The sequence below is a fragment of the Nicotiana attenuata genome, unplaced genomic scaffold, assembly GCF_001879085.1.
Source record: "Nicotiana attenuata strain UT unplaced genomic scaffold, NIATTr2, whole genome shotgun sequence".
NCBI classification, from domain to species: Eukaryota; Viridiplantae; Streptophyta; class Magnoliopsida; order Solanales; family Solanaceae; genus Nicotiana; species Nicotiana attenuata.
The window spans coordinates 160,420-182,026 of NW_017671240.1; the positions used below are offsets into that span (position 1 = coordinate 160,420).

General features: G+C 39.1%; 2 protein-coding genes across 4 annotated transcripts; one reads left to right on the forward strand and one right to left on the reverse strand.

The window, feature by feature from the left end:
• Positions 1 to 13,685: 13,685 nt before the first annotated feature.
• On the forward strand, positions 13,686 to 15,757 carry LOC109206965 (senescence-specific cysteine protease SAG39-like). Its single transcript, XM_019369839.1, has 2 exons — positions 13,686 to 14,313; positions 14,994 to 15,757. The coding sequence occupies exons 1-2, from the start codon at positions 13,884 to 13,886 to the stop codon at positions 15,581 to 15,583; spliced, it is 1,020 nt and encodes a 339-aa protein (XP_019225384.1). The 5' UTR covers positions 13,686 to 13,883; the 3' UTR covers positions 15,584 to 15,757.
• Positions 15,758 to 16,828: 1,071 nt separating this feature from the next.
• On the reverse strand, positions 16,829 to 19,076 carry LOC109206966 (zingipain-2-like). Of its 3 annotated transcripts, XM_019369841.1 has the most exons (3): positions 18,572 to 19,076; positions 17,050 to 17,643; positions 16,829 to 16,975 (listed from the first exon to the last, which is right to left on the reverse strand). In XM_019369841.1, exons 1-2 carry the CDS (start codon positions 19,011 to 19,013, stop codon positions 17,060 to 17,062), a joined length of 1,026 nt encoding a protein of 341 aa, XP_019225386.1. In that variant the 5' UTR covers positions 19,014 to 19,076; the 3' UTR covers positions 16,829 to 16,975; positions 17,050 to 17,059. The 3 variants fall into 3 exon arrangements, with proteins under 3 accessions (XP_019225386.1, XP_019225388.1, XP_019225385.1); XM_019369843.1 differs by having other exon boundaries at positions 16,829 to 17,622; XM_019369840.1 differs by having other exon boundaries at positions 16,829 to 17,643.
• Positions 19,077 to 21,607: the final 2,531 nt, after the last annotated feature.

Sequence of the window (21,607 nt, forward strand, 5' to 3'; positions counted from 1 at the left end):
CCGTTTCCAATCCATTTTCATCCATTTCGCCGATTTTGATGGCTTCAGCGAACGGTTTTCCCATAGCAGACATCATATTTTGGAAGTAGTCAGCTTCCTGAGCTTGGAGGAAAACTGTGACCATTTCAACCTCATCCATCGGAGGCTTTACCCTGGTGGCCTGCTCACGCCATTTCACTGCGTACTCTCGGAAGCTTTCCGAGAGTCCTAGTGGTGTATTTGGGTGACTGATCGGAACAGTGAAGGTACCACTTGCTCTAGTAAAAAGTTCGGCGAATCCTGGGATTGAGCTTGGCGGCTCTCTTCCATTTTCCCAAGCGTCCCACATTTCCATAACCCGAAGACGCAGGATCCTGTTCTCTTCGGCAGCTGCCGATTCTGAGGTTGGGATGCCCGAGATTGGGCTATCATCCGTGATGGGAATTGTTGGCAGAGTCATTTCTGAAGACATTCCGATGCTTCCCTTTGATCTAGTAAAGTATGGGTGCGAAGCCAGGTTACCACAAAAACCAACCACCATTCTATAAAAACCTGGACTAAATAGTAATAGCAGCAAACGGTTAGTTCGAAACAAATAACAGATAGGTAATCGCACGTTGGGGTATGATGCACCTATACAGTTAAATGTATTTCTACATATTTTGCAACGGTTGCATGCTTCATCCCGGCTTTACTTATTTTTCTCCATTTTTCTTCTTTCCACTTTCACTCTTCCTTTTTCATCTCTCTTTTTGTTTTTCTTTTCTTTTCTTTTCTTGCCCTTTTTTCTCATTTCCATCATCATTTTTTCTTTTTCATTTTCTTTTCTTATTGGAACTATTTACAAAATTATGACCGGATCCGATGAGGATTGCCTACGTATCACGACGCCGCGTGAATCAGATCATTACGTAGTTCAAGGAAAAATAAATGCGAAAAGTAAGGAAACAATTTTTGGGAATTTTCGATTTTTCATTAATAAAACTTCTATTACAAAAGTTGTTAAACTACTCGTTTTCTTGGAAAGAAAAACTACAAACAGACTCAAAATAAACCAAAATACCGACTCGTTGCTTGAAAAATCAGGAATACATTAAAGCTTCAACTACTGGGGCTCGCGGGGCATCATTCGGCCTCACCGCGGGCCTATGTGCGAGACCCCCTTGTAGTCGCTCCAAATCACTCAACTTGGCGGACGAAAGTCATCACTGCAGCAAAAAAGGTGGTACGAGTCATGTCCTCACACACTTGGCACTTCATGGTAATGTAGTCAGTGATGGTTCTGATCCTTTCTCTAATTCTGCCTTTTTCCTGAAGTAACCGCCCTATCTGGTGGTTCCGGGCTTCTAACACTTGAGAGTCATGAAAGTGCTGATTTTGCAATTGCTGTATTTCTTCCTCCATTTGAGCCATCAGATTATAACAGTGCTCCCTATCAACCTTGAAATCTCTAGCCTGCTTGGCTGCCTCACCCTCAAGAGTAGTTACCTTCCTTCTTAGGCTGGTGATGGTCCCTTTATAGTCCCTCTTCATTTGTTGCACAAATCGTGCCCGTTCTTTTGCCTTTTTTGTCCATTGGGCACAGATTCTTGCTAGACCGTCTTCAGACTTTTTCGGGTCTTCTTGACACTCGAGGACTTTCTTTTGTAGACCGCTTATAAGTTTTTCATCATCCCGACTTCTTTCCGGGTTTCTGGCAGCTATTTTCATCTTCCGGATCTGAGATTTGAGGGCCTTATTTTCCTGGGTTAGTTTTTTCTTTTCTCCCTCATCTGCGGCGGCTTGAACACCCTTTTCAAACTGAAGCTCCATGACTCGCCTTTCCAACTGGCTTATTTTGGCCCTGTACTCGTTTTCTTTGGTCAACCAGTCCCACTGCACTTGTGCCCCATCGGTGAACTATTGGACATGGGGTCTCTTTGCGGGCCTTTCAGGAATCTGGAATCTTTTGCCAACCAGAAAATGTACTTAGGGGGTTACCATATCGATGATACAAGAACTGGAGCGTGCAATACCCCTCAGATAAATTTCCGTCGTGAATATCCCGACTAATACTCAGCAAATCCAGAAATCTGTGGGGAGATACCGATCTTGGTGACAATGGATATCGACTTCTAAGGTTTCCATTAAGACCTGCATAACCCGCAACTTCCTCCAATGTAGGTGTGAGCTCAAAGTCTGAGAAACGGAACACATTGCGAGTCGGGTCCCAAAAAGGTATTAAAGCTTCAATTATGTCCAACCTTGGCTTGACGTTCAATAGTCCGACGAGGCCTCCCAGAACTTTTACCACTGTTTCTCTACTGCCTTTTTCTAGATCATCCCACCACATGTGGAGCTTCAAGGGGATCTCATTAAGGACTGTGAAGGGTTCAATTTCGTTTGTGCTCATCCTGCACATTTATTAAGGTGATTTAATAACTCATTTTGATCTAAAAGAAAAAGTAACACCATTTTTTTTTCAAAATTTTCATTTCAAAACAAAAAAAAAATCGGTTTTGCAGATACGACCTTTTAGCACTTCGGGGAAGAAGATTTTAAGGCTGTGACCGCTAACCGTTAAAAAATGACCCAAGGTGGCTGTTCTTGCAAAAACAAACTTTTAAACAAGAATGGCATCACCCGACTTATTTGTGACAAAAATTAAAATTTTGTTGTTTTTGGCTATTTTTGCAAAAAAGGGAAGTTGGACCCGATGGGGGTTGCCTACGTATCCCACATCCGGTGAGAATCAAACTGGCGTAGTTCAGGCAGATTTGACAAAACCAACTATTTTTGAAAACCTTTCTTTTTCTTTCATTTTCTCAAAAATTCGGCAGAGTTTAGAATTTTCTAAAATACCTACCTCTCACTCTTGGTTTTTCTTTCTTTCTTTTCCCCCTTTTTTTTTGGTTTTTCTTTCCCTATTCTAGAAGCCGGTCAACATGCAAGTCGAAACAAACAAATTCACAAGTAGCACGTAAGATGCATCAGGATGGTCTTTTCATTTCAGGTACACCTGTCCTAGACAGACCCAACCCTTGTGTTGAGTCTCCTAAGTCAAATGCACGTGATGCAAACAAACGTTCCTACTAGGGATCCGGCATGAGGCTTTGTTATACTAGGTTTAAAACCTGGGTTTATTGTTCTAGACCTGGCTTACCCAAGCGGACAACTCGAGCCGGGGGGGGAGGGGGGGGAGCACCGTACCAGGAATACAGAAGCTTCGCCGGCTTAGCAACTTGTCCGAACCTCGTTCCAAAATGGGATAAGACTCTAAACAGAAGAGAAGTCACACGAAGTGCACCCTTCTCCATGATGTAGAAGACTCAGAGAGACGAAGGGTTTCGTAGCAGTTTATATATACAATTCACCAAATATCAAAGCGGTAAAGCATTTAGCACATTAGGATGAAACATGTAGGAAAATCAGATAAAGCCAATCATAACAGCTATTCTAAGCTCGAATTCTTGAACCCTAAACCGAAGTTCTGGGTTCGGTCCCCAGCAGAGTCGCCAGAGCTGTCACACCTCCTTTTTACACACCACCCCGAAGGGTAGTATATAAGAGAGTTTTTCCAATTTAAGTGACATTATTCGAAATGGGATTATTTATTTATCAGAGTCGCCACTTGGGATAGTTTATTTGGTGTCCCAAGTCACCGGTTTATTTTAAATCCCAAATCGAGGAAAATTCGACTTTCCTTTTGAAGTCTGCGAACCAGAAATTCTGAATAAGGAATTCTGTTAACCCGAGGGAAGGTGTTAGGCACCCCTGGATTCCGTGGTTCTAGTACGGACGCTTAAACTATTACAATTGGCCTATTATCTGATTTTAATACATGTTTTAGCCTATGGTGTTTTTTAACTTATTAGCCGCTTTTAAATTATATTTAGGAAGATTGAACGTCATATAAAACATGTCTTTGGATCGCGTCACATGAAATGCACCCGCAATCCGAAACATATTTTATTCAACGTTTTAGGATTTGGATTTAGGTCAAATGAAATGCACACCCGAGTTTAGGAAGGTAGTATTATTAAAATAACGCGCCTAAAGCAACTAACGCGTTGTTAACTTTGCGAGGGCCATAAAAATTCGCTAAATGGCACGCCCCGAGTTCTAAGTATTTTAAAGGAAATAATTAAAGAGGGCCATGCATTTGTGATTTTATTTGGCACGGCGCACCTCAATTCCATTTTTTAAAGGATATCCTAACTAAAATTCGGGAGAGCCATGAACTATTATTATCTATTATGGCTGCCTCCGTTCTAATCAATGGGCTTAATTAACTAACACTTAATATAATTGAAGTCCTAATTAATTAATTAAAAGCTTACATGGGGGAAGGATCAACTGTTTTATTCAAGGGGTTAGGCCCAGCACAAATAAGCCAACAACCCAACAAGAGGAGAACAACCTGGATCCCATTTGAAAGGGACGGTCAGGCTTGGGCCCAAGATTAGGCCCAGACTTCAAATCAAGACAGTGGTTATGACTGGGCCAGCGCTTGGCCCAGTTCTTGTGATCCAACTGGTCCATACCCAAAACATGATAATGCAAACACAAATTGATACCAACACATAAACATGATGTCTAATTAAAAGACATGAATTCTGATTTAAAACCCTTTGACACAAATTAACTAAGCCAAAATCAAATTCATTTTTAACACGCCTTGGCCTGAGAATGAGCCCAAACTCAAACAAGGACAACTTTCAATAATGACAAGATCCTTAGCTCAAGTCCGCAATTCAACTCAAAGGCCAGCCCTTTTACATTTTATCTTCTTAAGCTATTAGCCCAAAGGAAACTTGTTCGAACTGCATACTAAAGATAACTAAACATGCTCGACATTTAGCCATGTAACAATTTTTAACAAATATAACAAAACCTTCATCAATTTGAACAAAGGACAGCAGGACTCTCAAAATTAATGGTCATTTCAACCACAAGCGGATCCCAGGAATTAAGCAGACAGGACTAACAGGTTCTGCATAAGAGTCCTATTACAAATTTGATGGGAATTTTAAAACAGACTAAGAAGGAAGCATGCAGAGCTAAAAATCAACAGAACAAACTAACTAAAACTAAGAAGAACCCCAAAATAGTAATTATTCATATCAAATAAGGAGGAAACAACTCACTAACATTTAAACCTATTTTCAAAACCATTAATGCAAGCAGTCCAAAATATTGTACAAGACATGAAAAAATTTAAACGTAATCAATAGAGGCTAACTGAACTACAATTGCATCATGACGAATGAACACATAAAAATATGAGAAGTCAGCATGGCCTTTATTTCATCCCCAAATTGAGAGCTACATCATAAGAGGGCTAGGATGGATACCTGGATGTAGAAGAACAAAGGAAAAAAGATGAAGGATCAGCAACTACGGAGCTAATCAGTTTTGAACAGTTATAACCCAAAAAGTGAAGCAAAAACAGTCTAGAAAATCAACTTCAAAACCCAGCAATGACCGGAAAACCTCAAATAGACTTGATTTCAATTCATTTTAGCTATCAACTACCTAAAAATTGTTTCAAACATAGGAGAAGTTTCAGAAATCACCAAACAGGATCCTTGAAGTACTTTTCCTAGATTTTTCAGTCGTTTTGATTTTCAGGACTTTAGTTCTTAGAATTCTTTTCTCTGTATTTTTCAGCTCTTGAAATCTAAGGTCTCTCTTGCAAGGCAAGAAGCATGCCTTTATAGGCAAGCAAATAGGGCAAACTTCAGTTTTGGTTTTGCACTTTAGCCTTTTTAATTTTCCTTTTGCCTAGATATCTCTAATTATTGACTTGCTACCCAAGTTAAACCACACAAAAATCTGAAATTCTTCTAAAACCCCCACTAGAAGCTTCCTATTTAGTTACACTAAAAGATTCCCTATGTCCTATTCATAAACTACCCCAAGTGCCCTAAAATTACCCTCTTCATGCAAACAGAGATCCGAGCCAATGACCCAAATCAATGGGTCTGAATAGACCTAAAATGATTCTTTACTGGGCCGTCTGATTTCCAGAAATTAATCCAACCAAGTCCAAGTTCATAAATTAACGGACTGACCAAAAAGAAAACAGGGAACCTTTTAAAATGGAAACCAAAACTAAACCAAAGGGAAAATAAACTAGTTAATTTTATTCAATAAAACCTAAACTACATAAACTAAATTTTGTTGTTAACCTAATTAATGCAACAGAAAACAGGAAAAATAGAAGTGAACACATAATAAAAAGAACATGTGAGAGAGAACAAAAATAAAGAAAATGAATACAAACGAAGCACAAGAAAAGAAAAATACAAGAAAAAGAAAGAAGCTGAACAGTACCTAAAATTGGTGAAAAATCTTGAGAATACCCCTCGAGCTTTCGATTTTGACCGAAATAGGCTTTAACCATGTGTTCTCAAACGAAAACACATGAATAAAGCTAATTTCGGCTTCAAATCTTCAATAAACTGACTGATTTGAGTTTTGGACATTTCGGGTTTTCTTTGAATAGAGATTCGAGAGGCTCCACGAAGATTCGAGGGGAGATGGTCATAGATTTTGGGAAAGGGGGTCAAGGAGTCTCTAGGGTATTGATATGGTAAGGAACAGAGGTGGCGCTGCCACCTTGAGGCGGTGGGGTTTAGGGGCGGCAAGCTAGGGTTTCCATGATTCGAGGTGATATAGTGGGATTCGGGGGAAACGAAGTGTGGTACGGGTATGAGGGAGGGGAGAGGAAGCTATGGTGTAAATTTGGGGTTGTTTGGAGACTCGCCACCGCCGTAGGCGATTTCCAGCGACGGCAGACGGTGGTCTTAGGGCGGCGTTACAGGGGAGGGGACTGGTCTCCGATGTGAGGAGGAGAAGAGAGATGAGGGGGGGTGTGTGTTAAGACAGTTTTATATGGAGGATACCCTAGCTTCCCAGCCGTTAGATCTCTTAACCTCGACGGCTGGGATTGATCGTTGACTAAAGGGGGTCGTTTGGGTTATTAGGCGATTGGACCGGTTCAGGGGATTTTGGGCCGGGTAAAAGGGGTGGTTTGGACGGGTTTAGGGAGTGCTCTAACATTTTGGGCCTGGGGGTTTAAACAAAGACTGGCCCAAATTGGGTCTTTAATAAAGAAGACCCAATCCTTTTTTTTTAAATTTCTTTTCTTTTAATTCCTTTTTTTTTCTTCTTTTTTTTTTCTTTTCAAATTAAAACAAAACTAAAATTAAACCTTAAAACTAAACTAATTTAACAATATAAACTAATTAACCTTATAGTATTTACAAAATTAGTTAAGTCCCGAATTAAAAGCAAAATGTAAAATGTAAAAAAGAAGCTATTTTTGTTATTTTCTTTCATTTTTTGTAATATTAAATAACTAATTATCCTAAAAAGTAGAAAATTAGGTCCTAAATGCAAATGCACTATTTTTTTTATTTTTATGAATTATATAAATTAAAAATGCACACAGAAATGCAAACAAACACGAAAATTATGCGATTAATTCCTAAAAATCAAATAATTAAAGGGAAAAATCCTAATTTTAAGAATCCTGTAGGAGTAAATCATGCAAGGCAAAAATCACGTGCTCACAGGGCTGAGTGCCCGACACCAGGTCAATACCAAAATCAGTATCCCTGTCCGGCAGTATGCCCGGCAGGTCTGCAGGAAATACATCAGGGAAGTCCCTCAACACTGGAACAGAATCAATACTAGGAGCCTCAGCTCCGACATCCCTCACAAAGGCAAGATACGAGAGACAACCCTTCCCAACCATATGCTGGGCCTTCAAGAAAGAGATCACTCTACTAGGAACATAATCAGTCACACCACGCCACTCGATCCGTGGCACACCCGGCATAGCCAAAGTGACTGTCTTAGCATGACAGTCTAGAATAGCACGGCACGCAGATAGCCAATCCATGCCCAGGATGACATCGAAATCCACCATACTCAGTAATAAAAGATCAACTCGGGTCTCCAAACCCCCAATAATCACAACACACGACCGGTACACATGGTCTACAATAATAGTATCGCCCACCGGGGTAGATACATGAACAGGTAAAGCAAGAAACTCACGAGGAGTACCCAAATAGCGAGCAAAGTAGGATGACACATAAGAGTAGGTGGAACCAGGATCAAATAACACAGAGGCATCCCTGTGGCAGACTGAAATAATACCTGAAATGACAGCATCAGAGGTAATGGCATCGGATCTGCCTGGCATAGCATAAAAATGGGCCTGACCGCCCCCTGATCGACCTCCCCCTCTGGGGCGACCCCTGGCTAACTGATCCCCACCCCTAGCTGGCTGGGCGGGTGGTGGTGGAGCAACTGGAGCTGAAGCTGATGACTGGCCCCTCTGCTGGGATGAACTAGCAACACGGCGGGGACACGGCCTCCTCATATGTCCAAACTCCCCGCACTCATAGCAACTCCCCGATGCCGGAGATGGGGACTGAAGGGAACCCCTCGCACTGGAGTGACCAGCAGATGAACTCAGCATAGAAGAGCCCTGAACAAATGGAGCACGGGATGAGCTTTGAGCTTGGAGGGCACTAAGTGATGAATGGCCTTGGTGTGAACCGTGGGAACCATGACCCGATGACGCCCCTCGATAACCTGAACGATCAGACTGACCATGTCAGAACTGTTGGCCTCTGCCGTGCTGAAACTGGCCCCTCAAAGGAGCACCACTGTAGCTACCAGATCCTCGAGGCCTCTTGGCCTCTCTCTCCTCTCGCTCCTGGCGACGGACAGACTCAATCTCCCTGGCAATATCCACAACCTCCTCGAATGTAGCACCAGTAACCATCTCCCTGGTCATGAGAATACAGAGCTGATATGTGAGGCCATCAACAAACCTCCTTATCCTCTCTCGATCGGTGGGAACCAACCAAACTGCATGTCGGGCTAACTCAGAGAATCGCATCTCGTACTGCGTCACCGTCATCTCCCCCTGACGCAGCTGCTCAAACTGCCTACGCAGCTCCTCTCGGCACGACTGTGGTACATACTTCTATAGAAAGAGAACAGAGAACTGCTGCCACGTAAGGGGCTCTCCAGCAGGCCTACGCCTCTCATACGCCTCCCACCAAGTGAAGGCAGCCCCGGAAAACTGAAAGGTGGTAAATGCCACACCACTGGTCTCTAGAATCCCTGCTGTACGAAGCATCCTCTGGCACTTATCCAAAAATCCCTGGGCATTCTCGCCCTCTACATCGCTGAATGTCGGAGCCCGGAATCTACCAAACCCAAGTCGATGCTGCTCATCATCCGGCATCACTGGTACTACAAACTCCTGAGCTGGTGCAACCAGCTGGGCTGGAGGTGCCCCCGGTGTCTGGAGTCCCTGCACAACCTGATCAGGTGTGCGAGCAACGGGGGTCTGAATACCTCCCCCGGTCTGTGAAGTAGCTACGGCCGTAGTAGCTGAGACCGCCTGAGCCAAACCGGTACACACTGATAATATTGAGCTAGAGCCTCCTAAAGGCCTTGAATCACAATAGGTACAGCTGGTGCCTAAACTGGTGCTACTACAGCGTCCACAACTGGGACCTGGTCCTGAACTGGGGCAGCTGGTAGATCTACAGGTGCTGCCCCCGCTGCTCTGCCCCTACCGCGACCACGACCGCGTCCTCGGCCTCTGGTGGCCGTAGCTGGTGGCACTGGTGGTCGTCCACCCTGTCCAGTAGCGTGTGTCCTCACCATCTGTGAGAGAATAGAACAACGGAAGTTTAGTACTCGGATCAACAAACTCGCACGATAAGAATTTCAAGAATGTGAAGTTTCCTAAAGGTTCTGTAGCCTCTCGAGGATAAATACAGACATCTCCGTACCGATCCGCGAGACTCTATTAAACCGGCTCATGACTCGCGAGACCTATGTAACTTAGGCTCTGATACCAACTTGTCACGACCCCGAATACCGGTCTTGATGACGCCTATCACATTACTAGGCAAGCCAGACCAACTATCAAACCACAACCCATTTTCATTTAATAAATCATTTGCTAACACGGTTAAATTACCAATTTTCACATTAAATGTTCCAAACAGCAAGGTAGATATGCGGAAGACTACACAGCCCACACTGATCTGGTGTCACGAGTCTAGAGCCTCTAATACAAATCTGAACAACCTACTATATAGATAGTCTAGAAATGCGGAAAATAATAAGATAGAAGGGAGAAATCAGGGCTGCGGACGCCATGCAGCTACCTCGAAATCCCCGGCAAATGCTGGAAGACAGCTGAAAGCTCTCACTCGGCCTCTCGGGCACCTGGATCTGCACACAAGGTGCAGGGAGTAACGTGAGTACGCCAACTCAGTAAGTAACTAAAGTAAATAATGGACTGAAAGCAGTGACGAGCAATTCAAAACATATAACTTTAAAATCAATTCTGTCATAAATTCATCATTTTTAGTTTAAACTTTGAAATCAGTAACTTGACAAATATATCCAACAGAGGCTTATTTATATAAAAAAAGAAGAGTGAAAGCAGTAGAAACATCATAACAGGGCCTCTCGGGCAAAGGATCACTCAGAATATGGCCCCTCGGGCAGCCTCTCAGTCACATGTGACTCAACTCTAGTCACACAGTATTCACTATCAGCACTCGGCTCCGTATTAACTCATATTAATAGAATACATAATAACCGTTGTGGCGCGCAGCCCAATCCATGTATTTATAGTCGACTACGCTCACTGGGGGTGTGCAGACTCCGGAGGGGCTCCTACAGCCCAAGCGTCATATCGCTGCGACGTGCAGCCCGATATATATATATATATATATATATCGCTGCGGCGTGCAGCCCGATCCATAATATATACATATAATATCCTTACTATAAGGTTCTCAACCTCTCTCAGTCATTAGCCTCACAGCCTCTCGGGCATCACAACAGAAATTAGGGAACTCAGCCCAAACAGCCCTCACAATAGGAGTAGAATGATAAAACCAGTTTTAAACATTTAACAGGTAAAAACAGGACTGAGGCTATGTATTAACAAGTAAAGTGAGGAAAATAGTTAAAATGCCCCTAAGGGTTGCTACAGATCGGCACGAGGCCCCAAATGTGGCAATAAGCCCATAATACAGTATAAAGATCTAAAATCCAGAATAATATAGCATTTCCAAATAAAATACGCGGCTTAATAGTCGCTACGGGAAGGACCAAGTCACAGTCCCTACCGGTGCACGCCCACACGTTCGTCACCTAGCATGTGTGTAACTGCATTTATCAAGTCAAATACCGGGGTTTGTACCCTCAGTTCCAAATTTACAATGGTTACTTACCTCAAACCGGTGAAAATACTACTCCGCGATGCCTTTGCCTCTCGAATCGGCCTCCACTCGCGTTGAATCTAGTCAAAATCAGAGCGAATACGTCACAATATGCTAAGGGAACAAAGCCCAAGCGAAAACAATCGAAAAATACCAAAAGTCCCGAAATTAGCAAAACCCGAGCCCCGGGACCACTTCTCGAAACTCAAAAATTTTCACATCAACGTATTCCTTATCTCCCCACGAGTCTATGCATATAAAGAACACCAAAATCAGAGTCCAAATGACCCCTCAAATCCCAAATCAAAACTCTAAAATTCCAAGCCCTAGTTCTTCCATTTTTAGCTTAAGTCCAAAGATTTTCTAGGTAGATTTCACAATAGAAACGAGTTTTAAGTTCAAAAATCTTACCTCCAACTGATTCCCTTTGAATCCTTCTTTAATCTCCACCAAGAAGCTCTCAAAATGGTCAACTATGGGTAAAAATAGACCCAGAATCGCGACTGAAATGACTTAAAACATTCTGCCCAGGTCTGACTCCCCCTTCTTCGCGAACGCGGTCAACCTCTCGCGTTTGCGGAGCAAAAATTTGCGTTGACCAACTTTTCCCCTTTCGCGAACGCGACACATCCATCGCGAACGCGATGCTTCTTCATCCTACACCTTCGCGATCGCGACCCCCCTGACGCGAACGCGATGAACAATAGACCTGGGCCCCTCAGACTCCAATCTACTCTACGCGATCGCGAGTGCCCTCTCGCGAACGCGAAGGCTAGCTCCAGGCCTCCCTCAATTCCTTCTTCGCGAACGCGAGGCTCCTCTCGCGAATGCGAGGAGATAATCTCTGCAACACCTGAAACTTCAAAATCTGCAATCTTTTAAGGCACAAAATGGTCTGATTGACCATCCGAAACTCACCCGAGGCCCCCGTGACCTCAACCAAAGGCACCAACACATCCTAAAACCTTATTCAAACCTGTTCCAATCACCAAAACACCTCAAACAACATCAAATCACTCAAAACACCTCGGATTCAAGCCTAAGTTTTCTAAAATCTTCCAAAATTCGCTTTTGATCAAAAACCCAACCAAACCACGTCCGAATGACCTGAAATTTTGCACACACCTCCCAAATGACACAAAGAAGCTACTGCAACTCTCGGAATTCCATTCCGACCCCTGGATCAAAATCTCACCTACCAACCGGAAAATCGCCAAAATATCAACTTCGCCAATTCAAGCCTAATTCTACTCCGGACTTCCAAAACCCATTACGATCACATTCCTAAGTCACAAATCACCTCCCGAAGCTAACCGAACCATCGAAACTCACATCCGAGCCCTCTAACACATAAGTCAACATCCGGTTGACTTTTCCAACTTAAGCCTTCTTAAAAGAGACTAAGTGTCTTAGATTTCATCAAAACCAATCCAGATTCAATCCAACCAATCCGATACCTCAAAACACAGATGAACAAAGCAAATATGAGCAGAAATGGGGAAAACGGACCAGTAACTCATGAGACGACCGACCGGGTCGTCACAGATTTGGTGCAATTGTTCCCATCAAAGCTTTGCAAAAATTAACAAATTCTTCTTTCATTACTTTCATTACTTTAAGACCCTGAAGGTTCACACCATTAAAGGGTTATTAAGTGTATGTGAGTTGAAGGATATGAAGGAATAGAGACAACACATTTGCATTCTTCCTTTTGTCTTCACTTCTTAAGTAGTCTTTTAAATGGTAAAGGTGTGAGACGAGACATTTTACTTTAAACAAGGCAATATGTAAGTCACGTGACAATGGGGCCTAAGCTCCACAAATCTCTACATTTTGCTTATTTTTAAATTTACAAAATAGTAAGAAATTGAAAAAAAAAATATGAAGATTACATTAAAATTATAAAAATTAAGAATAGATCAGTGTTTAAAATTTTATTATAATTGTAAAATTCTCAAATAACTATAACTGCCCCGGGAGAGTTTAAATAATTTTTTCATGAATGTGGTCTTTCACAACAAGGATAAGGGTGGTTACCTATAATGTCCTAACAACTCATATACATCGAAAAGGAAAAATATATCATCTTAGAGAAAAAATATTATTATAAGTAAGTGAGTCCTAATTCTGTATTTTAAAATATCTTTCTTTAGTAACTATATTCGCATTCCATATTAATTTATACGTTACAGTTTGATATAAATACTCGTTACGGATAAGGGTAAATATACCCATATAAAACATGAAGAGGGCAACATTCTCCCTCGTCTAAGGAGACATTCAGTTTTTTATTGTTGAATTGGTTTTGTGGTCACTAACTCATTCAATCTTTGTTTTCCACTTTATTTTGCGTTCATTTCGGTTTGAAGAAACGTTCAAAATCCATATGCTATATTTGTTTCTATTGTATTGTGTGGACATGCTTTAAAACATAAAAACAACATGCAATAATCCAAATATTTGTCTTTTACGTGAATCATACAAGATTTAATTTGCCGTTGTTTTCGACTAATTAGGCAAGGATTAATGTGAGAGAATCACTTCAAAGAACAAATAAACTGAGGTCTATAAATACCCAAGAAATTCCAATTAACTTATTCATTCCAAAAATTATTAAGAGTATTAGATTTAAGTGTAAAACCCTAAATTATGGCTTTTATGTTCAATTGGAGACTCAATTTTGCTATTCTACTAGTGTTGGGATTGTGTGTTTCTCTAGTCACATCTCGCACTTTGTACGAAGCATCAATTACTGAAAAGCACGAGCAATGGATGACTCAATATGGACGCGCATACACAGATGATACAGAAAAGGCAGAGAGGCTTGAGACGTTCAAACAAAATCTCGAGTATATTGAATCAATCAATAAGGATGTAACACGAACTTATAAATTGGGTATCAATCAATTTGCTGATATGACTAACGAGGAATTCAAAGCCATTCGTAATGGATACAGAATATCGTCTCAGCAGAAAATAAAAACTACATTTTTCCAGTATGATAATGTGACAGTTCCATATAGTATGGATTGGAGAAAAAAAGGTGCAGTTACAAAGATTAAAGATCAAGGGCAATGTGGTGAGTAAAACAATTCAATTTCAAATATTTTTTGCGTTTTACTTTTTAATTTTTGGTAATAAGTCTTTAATATTATATTACATACTCGATAGAGGCATTAAAAAAATCCATAGGAATATTGTCTAGGATACTTGTGTTACCGATCCTCTCGAGTCGAGGGTCTTTCGGAAACAACCTCTATATCTCCCCAGGATAAGGGTAAGGTCTGCGTACACATTATCCTCCTCAAACCCCACTTGTATGATTTCACTGGGTTTTTTGTTGTTGTTGTTGTTGTTGTTGTATACTTGTATTACCAAGTCTAGCCAAATTATTAGACGTACTCAGGGGCGGATTTATAGCCCAGATTATAAGATATGTGTACCCATGATCTCTCCGTTAAACTAGGTATTTTATATATGTAATTTCTAGAACTGGTCTAATATTATCTGCTGGCCCTCATGCTCCAAAAAGGTTAAATGGTGTATTTGGTTGAATACTGAGTTATTTATGGTGCACTTAGTTGAATGCTAAATTATTTATGCTGTACTTAGTTGAATACCGAGCTATTTACCCAAAAAACAGATATTGATTCCCACTTAATACAATTTTTAGATCCGCCTTTGCATTACTAGTGTGAATATTATTTTGCGTTTTACGCTATTACATGGAGAATTATTTAAGACAATGTAAATATGCAGGATGTTGTTGGGCATTTTCTGCTGTGGCTGCTATAGAAGGAATTAACAAGATCAAAACAGGCAAATTAATTTCATTATCCGAACAAGAACTCGTTGATTGTGACACAAATTCAAATCAGGGATGTGAAGGAGGTCTTATGGATGATGCATTTAAGTACATTATTAAAAATCATGGACTTACTTCAGAATCTAATTATCCATATAAAGGAATTGATGGCACTTGTAAAACTGAAAAAGAATCGAATCATGTCGCGAAAATTCGTGGTTACAAAGATGTTCCAGAAAATAGTGAATCGGCTTTGCTTAAAGCTGTCGCGAATCAACCTGTATCTGTCGCGATTGATGCTAGTGGATCGGACTTTCAGTTCTACTCGAGTGGTATTTTTACTGGAAAATGTGGAACTGAATTAGACCATGGTGTTACAGCAGTTGGTTATGGTGCAACTAAAGATGGTACAAAATATTGGATTGTGAAGAATTCATGGGGTGTTAGTTGGGGTGAAAATGGATATATTAGAATGAAAAGAAACATTGTTGCTAAAACAGGACTTTGTGGAATTGCTATGAAAGCTTCTTATCCAATTGCTTGAAATTCTTACAAGTTTGATCAGGTTGTAGTGCTTTAAGCTAAGACAATTATTTGATTTTGATTATTATTATTATTCATTTGCAAATGTGATGTTGGATTTTGTTCAATGTAAAGAGGATTCTAACACTGAGAAATTAAATGCATTGTCCTTGCACGTTCCAGTAGCTTTAGTGCATTACTCGGGGTTAGTCTTGCGTTTTTATATTTTTTTAGATTTCTGTTATTACTTGTTATTTCTTTTACTTCGGTTTCTGATTGCACCATTTAGTGTTAGTCTTGTATTATCGCTTCGATTTTCTAATGGGTTTGCTTGTTGTTGCTTCTTTCTTAATTTTATCTATCTTGAGCCGATGATCTACTGGATACTATCTTTCTAGTAAGGGTAAAATTTGCGTACACACTACCCTCCTCAGACCCCACTTGTAAAATTCACTGAGTTTGTTGCTGTTGTTGTTCTATTACCTTCTCATCACATTTCTGATACTATTGTTTGCTCCTAGTGAATACATTTATCCAAATATATAAATGCCCAAACTCTTCTAGCTTTTCAATTAAGAAATTTAAAGTTTCATGGGGCTTAATGTCTCACCTCATATTAAGTAAATGCGATTCTCACGCTCCCGTCTTTTGAAACACTGGAGTTCAGTGCTAGGTGCCAGTCAGTCAGCTGACTTTTGGGGTGTGACAGTATGAATTAGAATTAGAAAGTTTAAAAATTCCAAATAAGGAAATGTGGCAATCTTTTTTAAACGAACCGATAGGAAAACGTGTCACTAAATTGAGTATTATTAGCTAGCTATGACGTTACATGGTTTGATAAGGAGGACTTAATAAAGATTCTAACTTCATTTCCCATTAAAACATCATATTACATGACATTCTGTAATTTATCCTGTAACAAGGACCTTTAATTTGCATTGCACAAAAGCAATTTGAACCAGTACAACAGAAACCTGAAAAACTAACTAAATTACTAGCACTACAACAACAACAACCACCTAGTATGATCTCACAAGTAGCATTTGTGGAGGGTAGTGTATACAGACCTTACCCTTATCCTAGGGGTAGAGAGACTGTTTCCGAAAGACCCTCGGCTCGAAAAGATGAAAAGAAATAATAGAACAGTAACAACAACAAAGGCCAGAAAGATAGTACCAGCAACGTCCTAAGGACCAGAAATAGATGGAAAAAGCAATAACAATATCCAGTAACGATGGCAATATACTAAGAAATCGGAGCGGAAAAATAGCATGAAAACAACATGTACTACTAGCACTAAAGGTGCTAGATGCCTATATATCCTATAGGCCAACATACATTAAAATAGGCAGTTCCGTGCAAAACACATCCTGCATTTACGCAGAGCTCGGGAAAAGACCAAAATACATGGAAAATTCAACAATCTAAAGAACAGGATAGGAAGCTAAAGTGGTAATCCCACAAAGACCTCCCTCAATTCCAGGGAAAATTCAACAATCTAAAGAACAGGATAGGAAGCTAAAGTGGTAATCCCACAAAGACCTCCTTCAATTCCAGTATCTCTAGCAATTTTCATGTAACCATTTTCACCCCAACTTGACCCCCAAGAATTCTTGATCAACCAATATTTTGTACCATTATTTTCTATCCCATAACCAATTACAGTAACTGCATGATTGAGTTCTTGACCCTCGCAATTTCCATTGTAAACACCACTTTGATACAAGTGAAACTCTTCATTCACAGCAACACCGATAGAGACCGGTTGTTTAGCTACGGCTTTTAGCAATGCTGATTCGGTCGAGGGCAGAGTTTCGTAACGACTGATTTTCACTGCAGAATTCATTATCTCTTGGCTTTTGCATGAATCTTGATATTCCTCGTAAGGGTAGTTGGATTCTGTGGCGATGCCGCCATTTTTTATGATGAAATCGTAGGCTGTAGTCATTAGACCGCCGTCGCAGCCGTTGTTTTCGGTGGTACAATCTAACAGTTGTTGTTCGGAGAGTGAAATCAAGTTGCCTGTTGAGAGTTTGTTTGCTCCTTCTAAGGCTGCAACTGCTGAAAATGCCCAGCAACATCCTATATTTCATGCAATTTATCAACTGAATTGAAAGTTCTATGCACATATTTATACCAACTTAGGTGTCGTTTGGTATGATGGATAAGTAAAAATAATCCCGAAATAAAAATATAATTCCACCTTATCCTTTGTTTGGCTACTAATCCGGGATAAGTTATCTCAGAACTAAAATTAGTACGGGGATAATTTATACTTGCAGTAAAATTGACAATTCCAGGATTAATATTACATACCAAACAGTCAATAAGAAATAATAACAGAATAACTAATCCCAACATAATTAATCCCAATATAACTAATCTCAACATAACTAATTCCAGTATAACTTGTCTTCGAACTAGACGACCCCTTATAATGTAATAAAAGGTTAACTTTCATGACAAACATTAATCGATAACTTGATAAAAATAGTAACTACACTATAAAGTAGGTCAAATATAATACTGATAGTGTAAAACAAATTTAAATTATCATATATAATTTAAGTGCCTTTTCAACTCTATTGGACAGGAAGAGAGTACTACGTTTTAGTCTGTTATAGAAAGAATGTATTTTTATAAGTATTTAGTACGCTTGCTTCTAATATTATCATGTTATCCTTAGTGATACTCCGTTATAACACAATAACAAGACATGTTTAAGATCATAAATTTGAAAGGAACATGTAGTAGTTTACTTAAATCCTTTCTCAATACTTAATAAAAAGGGCAGTCCGGTGCACTAAGCTCTTGCTATGCCCGGGGTTTGGGGAAGGACCGGACCATAAGGGTCTATTGTACGCAGTCTTACCCTGTATTTTTGCAAGAGGCTATTGCCACAGGTTGAACCCGTAACTTCCTGGTCATATAGCAGTAACATTAGCAGTTACGCCAATACTTAATAAAAAGAGAATATGAAACTTTTCTTGAATAGAAAATTGTGCCTTACCACATTGGCCTTGATGTTTGATTCTAGTGACAGCCCCACTCCTTCTCCAGTCCATAACAGATGGAACATCACTCAAGTTTTCATACTTAAATGATGATTGAATTTGAGAGTAGGAATTAGACAACTTAATTCCAGTAGTATAATAACTCAAGAATTCCTCTGCAGTAAGATCAGCAAATACATTGATGCCTAATTTGTATGGCTTTTTAGTCCCATTATTGTTGAAAGACTCAATAAATTTCACATTCTCTTTAAATATATTCAATCTTTTTTCCTTCTCTTCTTCATTTTTGTATGTACGTCCATGATTTGCCATCCACAATTCATGCTTTTCTAACATAGATAATTCTTTAATATTACGAGAAGTGACTTGAGATGTACACATCCCAATCATCACAAAAAGAAGGATAAATAGTATTTTCCATCCAAGGACCAAAGCCATATTACAAAAAGAAAAGGATATTGTAATAGAAGTATGTTGTAATAAGATCTTGATTAATAGGCTTATAATGATGTCCTTTGGTATATAGTTGGGTATTTATAGGATGTTAGGAATATTATTTTTCAAAAATTTCCAAGAAAATGGGTCCTGGATTGATGTTGACATATGGAGATGCGTATTTAACAACCTTTGCAGCATGAAATTGGAAATTGAATTTTTTTTAGGTTGAAAGCTACTTGCTAATTGGTCTACTGTATATCTATATTCAGTATTGAAAATATTGGGATTAGTTGAACCAATTTTTTATTTTTTTTATTTTTTTTTTCAATTGACTATAAGTCATTGCTGGAAACTGAACCCTCGACCTCACTTTAGAGGTGCACCTACTAACCGTTGTAACATAAGATTCTTTGAGCTTGGACGTATACACATATTAAGTGCTTCCGTCCTTCACTTTTAGTTGTCCACTTTTAACTTTGCACTACTTTTAAGAAAAAAAATGATTAAAGTTTGTATTTTACAGTATTACCCATAATAATGATAGCATTTCCAAAAGTCTTGAGAAATGATTTGAGAAATGAATAGTTAATGATAAGGGTAAACCATAAAAAAATAAAAAAGTCTTTCTCTTGATATGGTTTAGGAAGTAGTTTTGAAAATATATTATATTACTATATATGGTTTAGAATTTGGAGCATGGGTGCACGTGAACCCAGTCTTTTCCACTTAGATACGCCCCGGCCTTCAAATGTAGCATAAGAACTAAGTTGCTTCATCATTTTTAATACACGTTCCTTCACCTCATATTATTTGAGCTATAACGATAATAATAAAATACTCAGAGTGATATTACAAGTGGGGTCTGGGAAGGGCAGGGTGTAGGTAGATACTAATTCCACAAGTTCCCATGAATTGTTATTTCTTCTCCAATAATGTTAGACGATGCTGACAGCTGTCTATCTTTTAGTAACCATCTAATGGTGGTTAAAAAGGAAGGTGTATATAAGCAGGGGCGGCGGATGTACGCTTATCGAAGCGGTGCCACGCGATACCGCTTCGTTGAAATTTTTTACTAAATATATGTATTAATTAATATTGTACGCAAACAGATAAATAGGAAAAAATGATACTAATTGATATAAATTGTGTCTTGGTGTATTGCTTATGATATTTGAGAGATCCTTTGTGGTTAAAAATTGTGATGAAGTAGAATTGAACTCGGCACCTTTTCCAACTTAAGACTCAACAAAACCAATAGACTAAGACTATTTCTTATCTAAAAGCATGATAATCAAAGTTATATTCCAGCTTTTTTATAAATTTCGACACTGCTTACAAAAATTCATGCATATGGCCCGGTATATAAGAACGAAATTGCTTCACGAATTCCAAAACACTTTCCTTTATTTAGCTTTTAGAAATTGGATCGTCTTTTACTCTTCTTTCACATTTGCCGCAATTATCGCGAGGAAAGCATCTGGAAAAATGACATACGCATATAGTTAAATCAAGAAGCTAAGACTTATTGGTCTATTATTCGTCAACAGTAGTGTCCATACTACGAGCCCAAGACAAAAAGCAACATTAGGTCTTCTTCACGATCAGAGGCAGATCCAAGATTCAGTGAGTGTCACTGCTCATAAGAATTGGTACGCAGACTTTTATTAATATCTAACTATTTCTTGAAGCCATTTATAACTATATATGAAGTTTTTGTCGAAGTTTTCGGGTGGCAGCGACCCTTCTTCCTTCAATGTGCGTCCGCCATTGTTCACAATAATGCTAATATCTAATTATAACTTAGTCCTCTTGAGTATACTATGATTTTAACGTTGATTTATGATTAATTCATTTGTAGCAATATTTCACATTTGCCCTTAAGTTGTATTATCTTTTAGTTAATTATATGGAATAAATTGAGTTTTGTATAATTTTACTAAGAAAACAAAAAGAGAGAGAAGTTTCTGGACTTGACCAAAAGCAAGTTTCACATTCAAGTTGATTAGACCAAAACAAGACAACAGACTTGGTCACTTGGATAATATGAATTGTGAAAGAATATATTGAGCAAAGAGTTGAAAAGTTAGCTTATTGGAGAACAGGTTAGATTAAAGTTATAAGTTTGCATTGTAAATGAAATTGAAGTTGTGAGAGTTCTTAGAATGACATTAATTATTAGGGGACTAATGTCAAATATTATGAGATGTTAATGGAGAAAATTGTTAGTCCTCGAAACTATTTTGTGTCCTAGCCATCTTTTTTTCTTCTTCTTAATTAAGAAAAAGTTGTACCGGAAGTTAGACTAGCCTCTGTCTTTATACAGTCAAATCTCTCTATAACAGTCTCGTCTGTTTCGACATTTTTTTAGTTGCTTAATGAAGTGTTGTTATATAGAACATGCATTATAACACATACACTGTATAATATATATATATATATATATATATATATATATATATATATATAAATATATATATATATAAATAAGGGATGTGAAGTCTTGGCTCTATCATGGAGCAAGTTAAATTGAATGAAATTCATTTAACTCTATCATCATGGAGAAGTTAAATTGATTAGAATTCTTTGTTCGAGAA